Genomic DNA, 18,611 nt, shown 5'->3' on the forward strand with positions numbered 1-18,611 from the left:
ACTACTTCAGACCACCTCAGCAATGCTAGAGCTGATCGAAAAAAAAAGAACCGGCAGAAATTTTGAGCCTACCTCTCTTCACCATGCATTTCTTTTAACACCAACTAATTCTGACAAAATTTTAACTCTTTGAAAATCAGCCAAGGTAATTTAATGATCAAAAATTCAAGACTCATTGCAAGACATTGTCAAAAGACAGCCGAATTCTTATAAAAAAGATAAGAACAAATTACATCAATGGAAACCATAAACCAGCTGTCATGTCCTAATAAAACGCAGAAATGAAAGTAGGCATGTCATTTCATTCACATTAGAATACAGCCAAACCCAGTTATATTCAATTGCCACAAAAATTCCATTGTTATAACCGATACTTGTTATAACCAGGTTGCGTAAAAAAATCAAAACAGGGATATGGCAGAGCTGTTGTGAGAAAACTATAATGGCGGGTAGGCCAGTGCCCCTCCCCGCCACCTTCCTCCATCCAGCTGCTGATTGTGTTCCCTCATTTAACTGCTTCCTGGGGGCTCAGATCGCGTGTAACAAGCCGTGGCAGCCGGCATTAAAGAATGGCACTGCTATAGCAACTGCAAAGAGGAGTCATGGGTGACAATCGATATGCGAGGTCTGCCGTGGCATTGCTTTGGTGGCCCCAAAAGGGGCCTTTTAAAATATGCGAGAACGTTGCCGCAACAACCTGTCAGCTTAACAAATCAAGAAGAAACGCTGAGGCGAGATTGCAACAAGCATCTCGCCACATACTTCTCACTGGCTTGCATGAGAAAACGCAATGTTCATCAGTCTTGCAGGCTTTATATGAAGCTTGCGGACATCCTTCTCCAAGGCATCCAGGTGCTCCACGTAGTGCAGCGTCTTTGGGCAAGCTGTGTAATGTGTAGGGCCAGTAACCGACGCCCTATCGGAGTTATTGAATAGGTATCAGTAGAACTAATGTGCAATCGTAGACAGCAGACAAGTAGTGTGAGGAAATAGAAAATGTGCAAGCACAGGATGTTATCAGCTGGCACAAGGCATGGGGTGATTGGAGATTTTAGAGTCGGCATTATATAGGCTGATGGTGATGACCTCAAGATGTTGCAATCACTTTTCGTTGGTTGGACTACACCGATAGCTTTAAAATGTACGAGATAAAAAAGTGTCTGAGATATGTTCTGCTGTCGTGAGCCTTCCACAAAAAAGAGGTTGCCCTGCTTTCGATTATTCAATGTGGATGGTCCTTTTGTAGCCCTTTAGGAATTCTCTGCCAAAAGGGTTATTTTGTGTTCCTTGGCTGTGCGTCGCAAAGTGCCCCTTCATTTCTATTGTTGTATCTACCTCGTGGTGTTGATGCTGTAAGAGGACTGTAATTGTCCCAATCGTTTTTTGCAGGCCTCACAAATGCGATGAGCCTACTTGCAAGCATCGCTGCCAAAACAGCGTGCCACAGCCCTTCCAAGGTCGTTGGTCAGGTCGAGGTTGGCACGCATTGCAGCTTGCTTCTGGCTGGCAAGTCTGTCGGGTGCTCATTCAAAGCAGGGAGCGAGTCTAGGAGCGTGCAGACTACGGAGGCTGTGGATCAGTAAGGCTGCACCTCAGGTGGGCAGTGACCTGCACTTCTCTTACATTTGCGTACATGTGTGAGTGTTGTAAATGGCCAAGTCTACCTAGCTTGGTATGACTTGCTCAAGTGTGTATGACGCTACTGCCAATCAGAAATGAGCAGGTTTGTGATTCTCGTCTGCATACTGATCAGGGTAAAATGCAAAAATTATGCTCTACTGAGCACATTGAAGCACCTTAGATGACAGAGCTTAAGGGGCCCCTGAAACGTTTCGGACAAATTTTGTAGGCGCATAGGGTACAGCTAAAGTTAATCATTCGCACCCTAATTTGTGTGAAACGTCTCATATTAAGGGAGCTACGGACGATTACAAGTTACCCTCCTCCCCAGTCATGCATTTTCTCCTCAACTCGTTCGCAGAGTAATCGGGTTTTAGCTCTGCCTTCACTGGCTCTGTGCATTGATGGGACATCGTGTCGTCAACTTCCGGTTCGCTGGGAGCGCGCACGCAAAGCCTCTCCAAACTCTCCACCAGCTGCTTGGCAGTCGACCCCAAACGAGAGCTATCAAAGCAGCGTGCGTTGCGAGCAGTTTGTCAAAGCGCTGAACCTGTCTGGTATTCCGGTAACCACAGGCAAGCTGGGCATTTCGACAGATGGCTGGAGGCATAAGCTCAAGCTGACGAAGGAACCTTAGCGTAGACGCACGTGAGCGGCCTGATTGGTATGTACGGTCCAGCCACTTGTTGGCGCAGCGCTTAACCGGCTAAAGCGCTAATATTGCTCTAACCAAGTGTAGAACATTTTAAACATTTACAAAAATGTGTTGATGATTACACTCCTGCGAAAAATATACACCAGCAGCAAAGAAGAATACATTCCGTTATTGCTACTGTGTATGGTTGGGCTCTGTGCCACTAGGTGGCTGCACCATGCAGACCATTCCCATTTCCGCTTCTGCTCGTCCCGGTAAACGGCACAGTCAAGCGGCCAGACCCTGTCCCCTTGCGCTTGCGTTTGCCCTAATATCGGACTCTCGAAACGCTATTGCATTAGTAATCTTCAGGTGTAAAGTGATGGCTGCAAACGCGCAAATCCTGGCGCCAATCGGATAGCGGCAGTTCAATGCGCAGCAGCCAGTTCGCTCGTCTGCTGCCTTGCAGAGGGACACAATGTCGCAGATTGACATATTGCCAGTCGCTATGTTTGCAATCCACAACGTGACAAAGTCGAATCATAGTGCTCGCTAAAAGACTGAGACCAACTCTGACCATGGAGTACAAAATGGAGTACGTCGTACCATAAGCAGACGATGCTTGCTATGTGCCGGAAATACTTAAGTGTAGTGAGAAATTGTTGTTGTCCATTCTCTTTTTGTTACTTTCTTTTTATAGAAACAAATTAACTAACATTCCAACTATTACGAACATCATTTGTTCGCCATAAAGGTGGAGCAATTATCGATGACACGCCCTGGGCAGCCAATTGGATAGCTCGCCCTAATGACGTCATACGGGTGATTTACGTCAATGATATCTTAGTTGAAATCAAGAAAAAGAAATGGGCACGGGCAGGACATGTAATGAGGAGGGAAGATAACCGATGGTCATTAAGGGTTATGGACTGCATTCCAAGAGAAGGGAGCGTAGCAGGGGGCGGCAGAAAGTTAGCTGGGTGGATGAGATTAAGAAGTTTGCAGGGACAACCTGGCCACAATTAGTACATGACGAGGGTAGTTGGAGGAGTATGGGAGAGGCCTTTTCCCTGCAGTGGGTGTAGCCAGGCTGATGATGATGATGTCATTGGGTAGGGGCGGCTGAAAATTCCGCCGAGCAGTGTGCTGCGATCGGCAGTGATGTACATTTTTAAAACCTTGTAACAAATTACACGGTTTACGCGGAGCACTTAGATGCATCAATTAATGATCAGAAAGACCTACTCTAAAAACTCAGTACGTTCGTACAAAAATTAAATTATGGGGTTTTACGTGCCGAAACCACTTTCTGATTATGAGGCACACCGTAGTGGGGGACTCCGGAAATTTCGACCACCTGCATGGGGTTCTTTAACGTGCACCTAAATCTAAGTACACGGGTGTTTTCGCATTTCGCCCGCATCGAAATGCGGCCGCTGTGGCCGGGATTCGATCCCGCGACCTCGTGCTCAGCAGCCTAACACCATAGCCACTGAGCGACCACGGCGGGTACGTTCGTACAAAATCGTCAAAATCGTTCCAGGGTCCCTTTAATCCAAAGCCCTCTTGTCCTGGTGTTGTTGTAGCCCTTGCATTGCTCAACCTTATCGTTGGGCAATGTAAGGGCTACAACCGCCATCGTTTGTGCGCACCATCGATGGCTTAAATGAAAATGTTAATAAATGAGCTTGAATCAGTGAACATTCCTAATTGATATCGCAGAGTCATTAACGATCACTACTGATAAGCTCCGTTTGGTGTTCTTGTACTTTATGCATTATGGCTTCATGGAAGCCGGATGAAAACTCTTTCAAACAACAATTCAATTATAATAACTAGGAGATGCTAGGATGGAGTCACTAGTGATCACGAATCACATATTTCTGTGACAGAGATAGCCATCATTTGTGCACATCACCATTGCTGTCTATGACAATATCATTAAATGATCATTTCTTTCTGCTGTCGTTGGTAACTGATAATGTAAAATGATTAGTCATCACAAGTGATAAGCTCCATTAGGTGTTTACATGTTTTCATATAGCATAAAGTCATGGGTATCATATTAAAAATGAGTTAAATGGCAATTCAAATTCAATAACTAAGAGATGCTTGAAACTAGTGGTAACGAATCACATTGTTTGGTTTGACAGCGGTAGCCATCAATAGTGCGCATAGTCGCTGATATCTATCACAATGTCATTGAAGAAGCATTTTTTTGCTACCATTGCTATTTGATAATAAAGAGTGAAGAACCTTCTTACCGTGATAGGATTTACTTGTAAGTGCTGCCAAGTAGAACAAAGTGTCATATGCCAGCAATTAATTGAAGAAGATAAAGAATATCAGCGAGTCATTAGCGATACAGTTATTTTTGTTGTCGGCATTTGATATCCTTCACTATAAGGGTGTCACATGGACAGTCGTTAGCAGGGTTATTAAAGGGCCCCTCAGCAGGCTCCATAGCAAATATTGGTTACACGCTGGAAGTTATGTGTCCTCTAGGGAGCGTTCTGCCACGAAAAGTTTTCAGATCGGCTCTAATAGCCGAGATAAAAATATTTCAGCGCCGTGAACTCATGATTTCAGGAGGCGAGCTTCACTGCAACCATAGAAGCCCTCTCCACTTGCCCCGTCTAGCCTCCGCAGGCAAAATTCCTTCTCTGCATTTTCCCACAATGGAGCTCGAGCATCATGTGGCTCATAGTGCACGGGCCCCACCTTCATTTTTTTTTCTTTTCGCTTTTTCGCGGTGCAGCGCACTTCCGCTGACGGCGTCGTGCGCGAGCTTTTCCGATTGTCTCATTTGGCGCAGCGCACGATTGTGTGCGCTGTGCATGAGAATACCTGACGAGAGGTACAAGTGAGTGCTACATGAATACTAAACGAGACACAAGCGAATCACAGAGCATAATCACGCACTGGGACATATAAGAAAATGACATTGTTTCGGTGTCTGCGCATGCGACTGCATGACGTGGGAACAAGCAGACAAAATGGAAGTAGTACATCTCTGTTACAGTGCGGAGTGCATTACAGTTACAGTGCGGAGTGCATTACAGAACAACACAATCGCTTCATACTAATTACATGTAATAAGCAGAAAATAGTCTAAAAATATAATTCTTCTTGCTTTGTACAGATCTATCAAGAAATTTATGACTTACTCTGTCTTTAACAAAGAAAGAAAATATTGTTTCAGGGCACTAGGGAAGTTCGAGGAATTAATGACTTCCGCTGGGAGTCCGTTCCAGGTTTTAATGCCTGTGAACTTTACGTTCTCTGCATATATTGCTACATGGTGCGAGATTAAAATGAGCTGCAGTTACATTACTTGTACATCGCGAAGATGAGTAAAATATGGATGAGCTGAATGGGTGGTTGAATCTAACAACACTATAAACACACAATGAAATGCTCTGCTGACGTAAATAGTCAAATGGTAATATGCGATATTGGTAGAATAATGGGGCCGTGTGATCGCAATTCCTAAAATGAGACATAATTCTAATTGCGCGTTTTTGGAGCCTAACAACCGGAATTATTATGGTTTTATACGCCCATCCCCACGAGTCGATGCAATACCTTAAGTGACTTTCAATAAGAGCGAAATACATAAGTCGTAAAACTGAGGTGTCAAAGTACTTGCGGGCTGGAATTAAGCCGTACCAACCAGATGCCAATCTAGAGCAGACACTGTTTAAGTGATCTTCCCATTGCAGCTGCTTATCAAAAATTACCCCAAGGTATTTTTAAAAACTTGTCTAATCCAATGGGATGTTATTTATATGTATGTTTGTAGGTGTAGTATCTATTATTTTGAAGCGCGACTGAAAAACAGTATATTTTGTTTTACTTGTGTTAATTGTTACTTTGTTAGCCAACAACCAGTCGGAAATTAAATTCTGTTTAACTCTAGATTTACCTTATGATGAAGTTCTGCAATATTATCCGCAGTTACTATAATACATGTGTCATCTGCGTACATCAATATTTCTGCAGAGTCTATAATTTGTTGCAGGTCACTTATATTCAAGGAAAAAAGAAGCGGACCTAATACGGAGCCCTGAGGGACTCCAGTAACAATATTTCGTTTTGAAGAAGTTATGTTATTGACTTCCACGACCTGATAACGATCGTGCGTATAACTTGATAAAAAGTCAAATACTTTGCCTCGAAACCCACAATGTTTAAGTTTGTCCAATAAGATGCAATGATCCACTGTGTCGAATGCTTTCTTTAAATCTAAAAAGACGACAGCTAGTTTATTTAGTTGTAAAGCCATATTTATCTTTTGCGTTAAGTGGTGACTACAGTAGCTGTTGAGAAATGAGGTCTAAGGCAATGTTGCTGATGGCAGAGTACATTGTACTTATCAAGGAATATTTTCATCCGATTCGATAAAATTTTTTCAAAAACAGTATTCATTATGCTTAAATTAGAGATTGGCCTATAATTTGAAGGGTCAGACGGATCACCTTCTTTATGGATTGGAATAACTTTGGCAATTTTTAGAGAATTTGGATATATTGCTTGAGTAATAGAGTGATTGAACATTCGACACGAAGCTGGGCCTAATATGTCAATATTTTCCTTTAACACCCTTACAGAAATGCCATCGGGTCCTGACGCTTTATTGTTTGATGTATTTAATATGTTTGAAACGATGTCACTGAGCCCTATCTCTCCTAGAATAAACGAATTTACTACTGGATTAGGAGTGGGAGGAGCTTCACTATTTAGTACAGTAGTAAAATGCGTCTTGAAGTGTCTTCGACAGTGTTTTCATCGACAGTGGGAGGATAAACACACTTTGTTGTCTTTTTACCAGTAACCTCATTTACTATTCGCCACAGTTGTTTAGAATCGCCGGCAGCTTGACTGATACGTTTCGAATTAAAATATCTCTTTCGGACCCTCATTATGGACACCGCTTTGTTGCGAAATGTCCTGTACTGACCTAAGCAGTAAGCATTACCCCTATTATGCCTCCATTTGTTATACCAGTATTCTTTTGTTTTAAGTATTTCCAAAATTTGTGCCGTCATCCATGGACAGATAGGCTGATGAAAAGAACTTCGAGTGTATGTACTGCTACACTCATTTATCAAATGGCTAATTAAGTTTATTAAATTGGAAAACTATGTGTACACTATCATTGTACACTTTTTCAAGGTCGACTTCAAGGATTTTATCTCTAAACTTCCGATAATCTAACCTGGTTATAAGCCTCCCGTCATCTTTATTCTTTAGACTTTGGCTGTTGAATGCCGTGAAGATAGGCAAATGGTCTGAAAGAGGTAGACTGTACGCTCCACTATCAATTCCAGACTCGATGTTCGTCAATGCGTGATCTATTAGAGTAGCCGTACTGCATTCTCAGATCATGAACAGCAGGTTGCCATTATCCCTCAAGAGAAAAGTATATAATAGCTGTGTCTTACCAGTACTCACCTACGGGGCAGAAACCTGGAGGCTTACGAAAAGAGTTCTACTCAAATTGAGGACGACGCAACGAGCTATGGAAAGAAGAATGATAGGTGTAACGTTAAGGGATAAGAAAAGAGCAGATTGGGTCAGGGAACAAACACGAGTTAATGACATCTTAGTTGAAATCAAGAAAAAGAAATGGGCATGGGCAGGACATGTAATGAGGAGGGAAGATAACCGATGGTCATTAAGGGTTACGGACTGGATCCCTAGGGAAGGGAAGCGTAGCAGGGGGCGGCAGAAAGTTAGGTGGGCGGATGAGATTAAGAAGTTTGCAGGGATGGCGTGGCCACAATTAGTACATGACCGGGGTTGTTGGAGAAACATGGGAGTGGCCTTTGCCCTGCAGTGGGCGTAACCAGGCTGATGATGATGCTGATGACTGCTTGTTACACGGGTTGGTTGACATATCAAATTTCCGAATTTGAATGACTTAACGAGATAAGAATAATAATTGTGTATTGGATTGAGTACATCGATGTTCACGTCACCAACGATTACAACCTGCGTAGCTTGGCAGTTTCGTAAGCAAGATAAAATTGATTCCATTTTATCGAGAAAACTGCCAAGAGTCGCGTTGGGAGGACGATAGACCACGCCTACAATATAACCAGTTTCTATTTTCACAAACAGTACTTTAATATAGCAGGAAGAGAATGTAATCGAAGGCAGTATTGCAAAATCAAGATTATTTCTCACAAAAAGGGCGACACCGCCACCTCGATAACGTGACACGAGGGCGGGATATTAATCTGTGCCCTGGCATATCTACGATTTCATCGTTCAAAAGCCAAGTTTCACTTGCCGCAATGACGTCATACAGAAAATTATGCACCGACAAAAATGAGGTCAACAGGCTTACGTTTTTTCTTAAACTGCGTATGTTATAATGAAAAATGGTTGCATTTTTGTTCAAAAAAAGGTCATCAGTTTGCTTTGATGTGTAAGCCATTTTGATTTAAAAATTGCATCTGTCTCGAATTCTTGAATTCATGTGTCACCACAAATGACTTCACAGCACAAACACAAGTGCGTAGGCGCACTAGCACGTGTATGTCACCCTCTGGCTTGGAGCACGGCGGTCGCAAGGAGAAGGGCAAATGGTGTTCGGTTTGAAATTTCAGATCTTTCGGCGGCGCATAGCGATGTAATACTTTGCAGACACGGTCGTTATTGCTCAATGTATGCTCTGCGCTTATCAGCTCAAGATGGCCAAACCTGGTGGGGGCCCTTTAAATTATGTTGCGTGGGATTTCATATGCTTTAGTCCTGAGAAGTGACAAGCGAACATAGCGTTGACAGTGCTTTGCGATCCGACGGCAGCTGTGACGCATACAGGATGACTTCGCAAGTTTCGTACATTCAGAGAACGGTGGCCAATTTGACCATCTGGTATTCGAATAAACTTTTTGAAAGGACGTATAGTGCGGAGCAGTGAAAAGGGCAACAACCAAGGACAATATTCCGAACAGGTCTGGGATGGCCACAAATACTCAAGACGCAATCGGTAACAATCGCTTTACTTGATGCATTGGATGCATTTGATGCATTGATGCATTTTGTGCCATTCTAGTGAAAAAAAGGCTTAAAAATTTGTAAAGTTTATTACTAAAGCCTCTCCTCAGTTTCTATACAGGAATTCTGAGTTGAATTTTAATTGCTTTTCAAGTATATTGTGTTTGGACTAAATTACTGACAACAATAGACCACATTCACACTATCAATTAGGTGATAGTGCAATGTGTGGAATATCACCAACCCTTATATATAGCTTTCATTGATTACGAGAAAGCATTTGATTCAGTCGAAACCTCAGCAGTCATGTGATCATTACGGAATCAGGGTGTAGACAAGCCATATGTAAATATACTGAAAGATATCTATAGCGGCTCCACAGCCACCGTAGTTCTCCATAAAGAAACCAACAAAATGCCAATAAAGAAAGGTGCCGGGCAGGGAGATACGATCTCTCCAATGCTATTCACAACGTGTTTACAGGAGGTATTCAGAGACCTGGACCGGGAAGAATTGGGGATAAGAGTTAATGGAGAATACCTTAGTAACTGGCGATTCGCTGATGATATTGCCTTGCTTTGTAACTCATGGGACCAATGGCAATGCATGCTCACTGACCTGGAGAGGCAAAGCAGAAGGGTGGGTCTAAAAATTAATCTGCAGAAAACTAAAGTAATGTTTAACAGCCTCGGAAGAGAACAGCAGTTTACGATAGGTATCGAGGCACTGGAAGTGGTATCTACTTATGGCACGTAGTGACCGCGGATCCGTATCATGAGACTGAAATAATCAGAAGAATAAGAATGGGCTGGGGTGTGTTTGGCAGGCATTCTCAGATCATGAACAGCAGGTTGCCATTATCCCTCAAGAGAAAAGTGCATAACAGCAGTGTTTTACCAGTACCAGTACCAGTACGGGGCAAAAACCTGGAGGCTTACGAAAAGGGTTCTACTTAAATTGAGGACGACGCAACGAGCTATTGAAAGAATGATGGGTGTAACGTTAAGGGATATGAAAAGAGCAGGTTGGGTGAGGGAACGAACACCAGTTAATGACATCTTAGTTGAAATCAAGAAAAATAAATGGGCAAAAAGGGTTGCGGACTGGATTCAAAGAGAAGGGAAGAGTAGCAGGGGGCGGCAGAAAATTAGGTGAGCGGATGAGATTAAGAAGTTTGCAGGGACAACATGGACACAATTAGCACATGACCAGGGTAGTTATGTGCCGCGGTAAAACTGAAGTATGCCTCAGAAGGCAGAGTCACACTGAGCATTCTTGCGGAAATGTGGTCTGCTGCAAAGAAGGAATGCTCAAGGCTGTGTGCTTTACTCTAAACATTGCATTTAATCAGAATCAGAATCAGTTTTTATTCATGACAAAATGATGATAATTACAACATATGTATATACAGAAGGAGGTCCCGTAGTTAGAAACTGAAATGGGACCTCCTGTGCATGATGACTAGAATTAATAATACATACAACAATGGCAACATGAAAAATTTACAAACAAAGGTTTTAAGAGACAAGGCATAAATGAACAGAAAAGCAGCATATGTAAGTATTAAGCAAAAAACAAGGCTTCGACTTAGTCAACGAAAGGTGAAAAAAATAGCTAAAAGAAAGAAAGTGAAATAATATATATATACACATATATATAAGCCGGAAGGAAATCAAGAGACAAAGAGAAAGTTAATAATACAACTCATACTATACTCAAATGGGAAAGTCAGAGGAAGTTAAAAGAAAATGCCTAAGTTCAGTACGAAATCTGTGAGCTTTGAACAATTTTAAAGGGAATGGTAATGTATTCCACAGAGATAATGCTGAAAAGTGTAGTGATTGCTTACCATAGTTGGTGCGAACTAAGGGCAAAATGAAGTTAATATCTTCAGCAAATCTAGTATTATTAGTATTAGTAAGGGATGTCTTCGGTATGATGGTTACTGGAATATCATTGTTTAATGCCCTAAAAATAAATATGGCCAGGTTATATTTAACAAGGTCAGTCACATTCAAAATATAATGTGCATGTAACAGCCGAGTTGCGCTAATGCTACGAGGTGAAAATGTTATTAGCCGAATAGCTCGATTCTGAATGACTTGCAACGAAGTTAGGTGACTGTTATAAGTGTTTCCCCATGATTCAATGTTATAGTTAATATGAGAATGAACAAAAGCATAATAAAGCGACATGAGAGTAGAAAATGAGAAATATGGTCGTGCTTTGATTAAAACGCGTATCCCGTATGCCATTTTCTTTTTAACTTTAGCAATGTGAAGGTGAAATTTGAGATGGCGGTCAAATTCCACACCTAAATAGGTGCAATGATCAACTGCATTGATTAGGTGATTGTTGATTGAAATAGACTGAAGGAGCTCCGGCGATCGCTGATGTGAGGCAAAAACGACAAAATTGGTCTTATTATGGTTAATCTGTAGCTTATTAAGTTCACACCATGTGGAAATTTTCACGAGATCTTCATTGAGCTCGCGTGTTAGTGTTGATATACAATTGTTAGAGCTAAATATAGTAGTATCATCTGCGTACAGAATACACTTCGATGAGGAGAGGCAACTGGGCAGATCATTAATATAAATTAGGAAAAGTAGAGGACCTAATATGGACCCCTGTGGTACTCCAATGTTAGTAGTAGCTTCTTTAGAGTAGTACCCAGAAATATTAACGACTTGTTTTCTATCTAGTAAGTAGCTGCGGATTAGAAGTAGAGGCGGACCAGTTATTCCGATGGCTTCAAGTTTAGCACGAAGAATTGTGTGATTAATTGAGTCGAAGGCCTTGCATAGGTCAACGAATATAGATGCTGCAAATTTACCTTCATCAATTGCTTTTTAAATTTAAATTTAAATCAAATTTAAATCAAATTTTAAATTTGAACTAGGTTATAAAAAAACTCTATACTTAGCACGTATTCAAATATTTAGTTGACAAAATACTTCCTGTGTAACAACAAGGTATCTATTCTAGTGAATTGAATTGTATTCTGGGATTTTACGTACCAGAACCACGATTTGATTATGGGGCACACTGTAGCGGGGGACTGCAGATTAATCTTGACCACCAGGAGCTCTCTAACATGCCCCCGATGCACAAGACACAGCGTTTTTGCATTTCGCCCCCATCAAAATATGGCTGCCGCGACCTATATTTGCCATTGGTTATATGGGGCAAACCATGGTATTTTCTAGCGGGGGCTCCTTGCAATCTCAACTTACGTAAACATTGCCAAAGTTCAGCGTGTGATAAAGAAGAAACCCAATGATGATGTCTCGTATGAGACAAATTTGTTGTGCCTGCAAATCATAACAAGTTCTGCTAGTGCCAAATAGGGCTCCGGCCCTGAAGTGCTCATTGAGGTTAAAGGGAAGCTGAAGAGTCTGTCGAATTCAATAAGACGCTCATATACAGATGCGGGAAGCTTATAAACCATGAAGGTAAAATTTTGGGGGGGATTTTTCACTTAGGAGCGACGCAATAGTCGGTTAAAATTGCACTGTAGCTCCGCCCACCGTCGAGCGCCGCGCGCTGCTGCTGACGCTGGCGATGCGAGCGGAGACCGGAAACCGCGGCTTAGTGACGTCAACACTGGTGTTCCGCTCCCTCGCAGTCTCCGCGACCGTGCCTGACCGCGCTTATTTCTGCGTGCGTGCCGTCCTAATCTGCTTCGCTCGACCCTACATTTCTTTATTTGTGTGTATATAGGAGTGGTAGTTGACGTGCGCAGCATCAATTTAACTTGTAGGCCGGTCATGCCGGCGTTCTGTGCAGCCTACGCTTGCACGAACGCCAGCGGCCGTGACGATGTTCCGATGTTCCATTAGTTTCTGCAAGACAAGAAGCTTTCAGCTAAATGGGAGGCTGCTGTGAAGCGAAACAACTTCAAGCACTCAAGAACAAGTGTTGTGCTCTAACTACTTCCGTGACGATTACTTCCGGAGTTTATCAATAATGCGGGCATTGGGTTCTCTTAAAAAAAAAAGTTAGCACGCTGAATGGAAGGTGCATGTTTATCGCCCACCCTTGACGCAGGTTTTATCGCCAAGCGCCGCGAATTTTCTATTCGCACGTGTGTTGTGAAACAGCCGGCATGCAGCTACCATAACGCAGTGCAAGCGTAAAATTTGCATGTGTTGGAAAGCCTGCTCACGCCAAGACGCTGCACTCCGCCTTCTCTCGCACACATGAGAAACCGACCATCTCACGTAGCCGACGGAATTCGCCGGTTACAAGTAGCGTGCGGATGGCGCGCTGATGAAGGTTCTATATTACACGTGCTACAACAGCCAGTAAACTTTTCCCGCGTTTAAACCGTCTGTGTAGATTGCCGACAGCTTTGGGGCAGCGCACAAATGCTGAAAATCGCATCACCGCTTACGTTCTACGAGGAGGCATGCAGGAACCTAAGACTATATATAGTTGTTTGCCCGGAAACGTACTCACTGGAACGCTGAATGCAGCTTAGCAAAAAACATACTCGCCAAAGAACATTTCCAACACAAGGAGATGCTAACGCTTCGCCTTCGTTCACGTGGAAGCAGTGGTTGAACCCTTTACAAGTGATCTTGCACGCGACAGCGAGAGCGGTACAAGCGAGGCGATGGCTGTCCGGTTCACTCGACGCGAGCGACGGCTTTGAGCGACGACTTCCTGGTATGAGGGCAGCAATATACGCGCCGAAACTAGCGTGACGCATGCTTTATCAATTTAAGTTGATGTAATTTACTGAAGAAGGAGCATAAAATCTTTCTGAAGGTCTTGCACTAGGTTCTCATTTTTGCACGTGTAAAATTCAATAGTTTGCTCGTTCCGTGCGACAAACAGCAGTATTGGAGTTATGTACATCCAGTTTCGGCTTCGCACAATTGGCTAGTCGCTCATAGCATTTCCGGGCGACGAGCGACGAACTCTAGATTTCTAGAAACGAGCGATCGAGCGACAACACCGAGCGATTTGTTCAAGCGAAGGCCCGTTTTCTCGCTCGAAGCCGTTGCCCGTCACCGTCGCGCACAAAATCGCTCTCGTAGAGTTTGGTCGTAACGCCGAACTCCTCAGAGAAACGCAAGCTCTGGAAAATTTCCATGAGCGTCTCAGCAAAACACCACCAAACTACTTTGCACCGTGCTTCGTGTCTAGCGGCAGCAGTCGGTCCGGACGAACACCATTGTTGACGTCACGAAGCGCCCAACCAATCACAGGCGGAAACGAGGCGCGCGAGCTGGGCGTGTCTGCTGCTGCACTCTTCGTCGAAATAAAATATGTTTGCGCTTTCTTTCGCTCAATTTCGATGCGATATTCGATTTCAGAGGGCTGACAACCACGGCGTAATGCTCTTCACTCACTTTTTCTGGAAAACCTTTCAGCTTCCCTTTAAGAGAGCAAGCTTGCTCAAAGCATCTTTCAAAGTGTTCTTTGAGGCTCAAGGAATCTGAGAGAGTCGTCAAGCACTCCACGTTCTGTCACTTTTCATTTTTTACTTTTCTGTGAACTACTTTTTATAAGTGACTTCACAAACAGGGTCATGAAGCATTCAAATGCAGAAATGTCGCGTAAATTAAAAAGGGCCATTAGAGATTCTCTTGTTTCATCATACTTAAAATCACCCTGAAGATCTCTCAAATAATAAAAAAGATAGCTTGTCATTAAATTTAGCATCTGTGTTCTTTTTTGGCATTTGATAATAACTGTTACTTTTTTATTTTTGCAGCATTAAGGCCTTCTATTTCTCCGTCAACTGCCAACTGTGTCAACCCAAAGCGAGGATGCCGCTACCGATGTCACCTATATGACTATGAGGCATGATGAACTGTTTCACCTGGAAGCACATGCCAGCGTCCATACTGGCGAGAAGCCATTTGAGTGCCCTTCATGCTCTCAGAGCTTCACATACAAGACTAACCTGAAAGTCCACCTGCGCACCCACACAAGTGAGAAGCCATATCAGTGCCCTTCATACTCTCAGACCTACAAAAGGAGATATAACTTAATGTGCCACCTGCGCACCCACTCATGCAAGAAGCCATTTGAGTGCCCTTCATGCTCTCAAAGCTTCTCACAACAGGCCAGATTGAAAGCCCACCTGCGCACCCACACAGGCGAGAAGCCATTTGAGTGCCCTTCATGCTCTCAGAGCTTCTCACAACAGGGCCAACTGAAAGCCCACCTGCATACCCACACAGGCAAGATGCCATATCAGTGTTCTTCATGCTCTCAGAGCTTCTCACAAAAATGGCACCTGAAAGCCCACCTGCGCACTCACACAGGCGAGAAGCCATTTGAGTGCTTTTCATGCTCAGAGGTTCTCACAACATGCCCATTTAAAAACTCACCTGCGCACCCACACAGATGAGAAGCCATTGAGTGCCCTTCATGCTCTCAGAACTTCTCACGAAAGAGTCACCTGAACCGGCACCTGAGCACCCACACAGGCGAGAAGCCATTTGAGTGTCCTTCATCCTCTCAGAGCTTCTCACGAAAGAGTCATCTGAACCAGCACCTGAGCACCCACACAAGTCAGAAACCATTCCAATGCCCTTCGTGCCCTCGGAGCTTCTCACAAAAGTTCCACCTTGAAAGACACATGAGGCGAGAAGCCATTTCAAAGCCCTTTATGCCTTCAGATATTCTCGTTGGAGAATGCCCTGAAGACACACCAGCTCATTCATACAGGAGACCGGCCAACAGTTGAATTGTCTGCTCCAGGTCCTTTACGCAGTCTCATCACTTGAGCAGACATAAGAAATCACAGCACCATGATACTCTAGGGTAGGTCGACAACCATGCTGAACTGGAATCTGAATTACAAATCTATAAACGTGTACCATGTTGCACAGTGTTCTACTGCATCAGGTAGCACAAGTGTCTCCATGTGCTCATAAGAGGAAGGTTTAGCTCGCGCCCAACTCTGATGCTGCCTATTCAAATACATGTGAGATGCAGGAACACTTTTCTGAGATAACCACTGGGCCAATTATTGCGAAATTTGTTGCTTTTGAGACAAAAAGTTAAATTCTAGTGACTGATGGAAGCAGAATCTTGATTTATGGCCTGAATGTTCTAAAAGGAATTTACGAAGATTTGAAAAAAATTGAAACTAGAAGTTTATAAATTCTTAGCTCTGCACCTAGAATAGATGTCGTGGTTCTGTAATCCAAAGCGGAGAAATTTGATGTATCAATTTTTATCTTTCGTTACGGGCTTTATGGGCTTTTATGGGCTTTTTGCAAAAGTCCTCCCATATTAGTGGTATATTCGAAAGCCTTGTTTAATATATCCGTTTTGTCCGCTTTAGATGCCCTATTTGATGCCTTTTACAGAATTGTGATATCATTTTTCATTACTCAGTTACATATTTGTAAACTTTATAGTTTCATTTCCTGAAAATTTGTGAACAAGTTTATTAAAAGACTCACAGCCTAAATAAAAAAATTACTACGAATAGATTCTAGCTATTTCTTTTAAATGCAACAAACCTCATAGAATTTGGTGCAGCAGTTGAGAAAAAATTTCTCCTTTCCCATGTATTTAGATAGGAGACCTTAAGCTAAACCTTCTTCTCAAAGGGTACCTGAAACAATATTTTTGGGGTCATCATATATGGTCTAGATGCTTTCTCAACATGTTATAGAACACAGAGCTAAAAGGTATTGCGAGAAAAAAAATTCATGATACAGTTAAACTTCAATATAATGAAGTCTGTAGAATCGGCGATTTTATCTGTTATGCTGTGAATTTTTTTATTTAAAAATATTCAATATTTGTTTTGATCTTAAAAATTACTATTTACATGCCCCTACAGAATATGTATGTCGATTGTAATACTTATTATTACACTACATATGTCTGAATGATCTGATTTCTATAAGTACAGTTCTTTTTCGGTATTTTCTTTTGGTACATGTGAACTTGTTCCGTTAGACCCACTCATGTATTTGTTGCTTCTATGTTCTGGGTAAAACGATGTGGCTAGCTAGCTGGATTGAATCTGATAGAGTGAGAAGAGCAACTGAACGAGGATGTAGAAAGGAACAGGTACACAGAGACAGCACTGACTAGGCTCTGATATACATGGTTCATCCTGGAGGCTCTTGATCTTACTTTACTTGCGCCTTCTTTTTTTTACATATAGGTACTTTTTTAGAGCAGTTGATTGTTTAGTAAGCTTTCCAATTTCTGTCTCATCAGAGCACCAAATAAATGCCTTTGTTTAATGAGTAATTATTGTCTGTTCCTTGTATGTTAATACTTGAATGACAGCATTCAATAAAACGATGTTAGTATTTTATTGTATCTGGGGGTACAAGAGAAGTTAGGTGAGGGCAGCTGGCAGTTCATTACTGACACAGAAAGAACTTGTTATAACTAACATACATGAGTAATTTGAGTTTTGAGTCAAATGTCAAGTCCACCATGCCTAATTAATTCCTGCATTTTATTTCAACCAGTGTATCAGCGTTTCTATAAGCACTGGTGTGACATATATCTGTAGAAATATTTGTATGAAATTTGTATTTTGAGCCGAGCATACATCTGCACTGTAAGATACATTTCTGCACAGAAGACAAGAAATTGGGCCAATCCCGTTTTTCGCCATTTGAAACGATCCTGAATTGCAGTTGTGCCAGTTTCTCGTAAGGAATTTCCTCACCAACAGTATTGTGCACAGGACATGTTAATATAAATAATCCAAGAATCCACTGTTTTGATTAAGGGTGTGTGAGTATTTAATACTTTAATGTAGGCACTTCATAAATACAAATATATTCTAGTACTAGCTATCAATCCGTGGGCATAGTATAGGCAGGGTGTCTACCAACCGGGAAAACCTGGAAAACCGGGAATTCTCAGGGAATTTGAATAGTCTGGAAAACTCAGGGAAAACTCAGGGAATTTGTGCTTCTATCAGGGAAAATTAGCTGTAACTTTATTGAAAGGGAACGAAAGTCTTGTGAATGCTGGCTCCAGTAGCAGAGGAATCGCAACGAATCGTCACCGTGTCATCGGCACGAAGTATTGCCAGAGCAGTTAACGACCGATTTTCCAGACGCCCGATTTTTCGGTCATGCCCAATAATTCGCACGGCTTTGCGGCACCACCACGTACTCCATGTAGTCGATGTATATTGCCCTGACTGCAGGTCTGAAATGGCATTAATCAAAGCCACCACCGCCGCCATTTTGATTATCTCGCCGCTTCGAACCGGCACTCTCGCACGCAGATCCGCTGGCAGTCGTAGCCAACACCGCGGCAACGTTAGGCCTAGCTACTTCTACGTTCGCTATTAAGCTTCTTGCCGTGCGGTGCCGTGTTTTTCATTGAAAGAATTCGCCGCTGT

At 42.6% G+C, this 18,611-nt stretch overlaps 1 protein-coding gene across 2 annotated transcripts in view; it reads left to right on the forward strand.

The window, feature by feature from the left end:
- Window positions 1–1,590, forward strand: part of LOC135904985 (uncharacterized) — a 28,346-nt gene extending 26,756 nt beyond the window's left edge. For both annotated transcript variants that reach the window (XR_010565277.2, XM_065435979.2), the window contains one exon: window positions 1,390–1,590. Coding sequence is in view for 1 of the 2 variants with exons in the window: in XM_065435979.2 (XP_065292051.1) it covers window positions 1,390–1,583 (194 nt within the window). In the remaining variant the exon portion in view is untranslated. The remainder of the gene's footprint in view (window positions 1–1,389) is intronic.
- The last annotated feature ends 17,021 nt before the right edge of the window (window positions 1,591–18,611 follow it).

The sequence above is a fragment of the Dermacentor albipictus genome, chromosome 6 (assembly GCF_038994185.2).
Source record: "Dermacentor albipictus isolate Rhodes 1998 colony chromosome 6, USDA_Dalb.pri_finalv2, whole genome shotgun sequence".
NCBI classification, from domain to species: Eukaryota; Metazoa; Arthropoda; class Arachnida; order Ixodida; family Ixodidae; genus Dermacentor; species Dermacentor albipictus.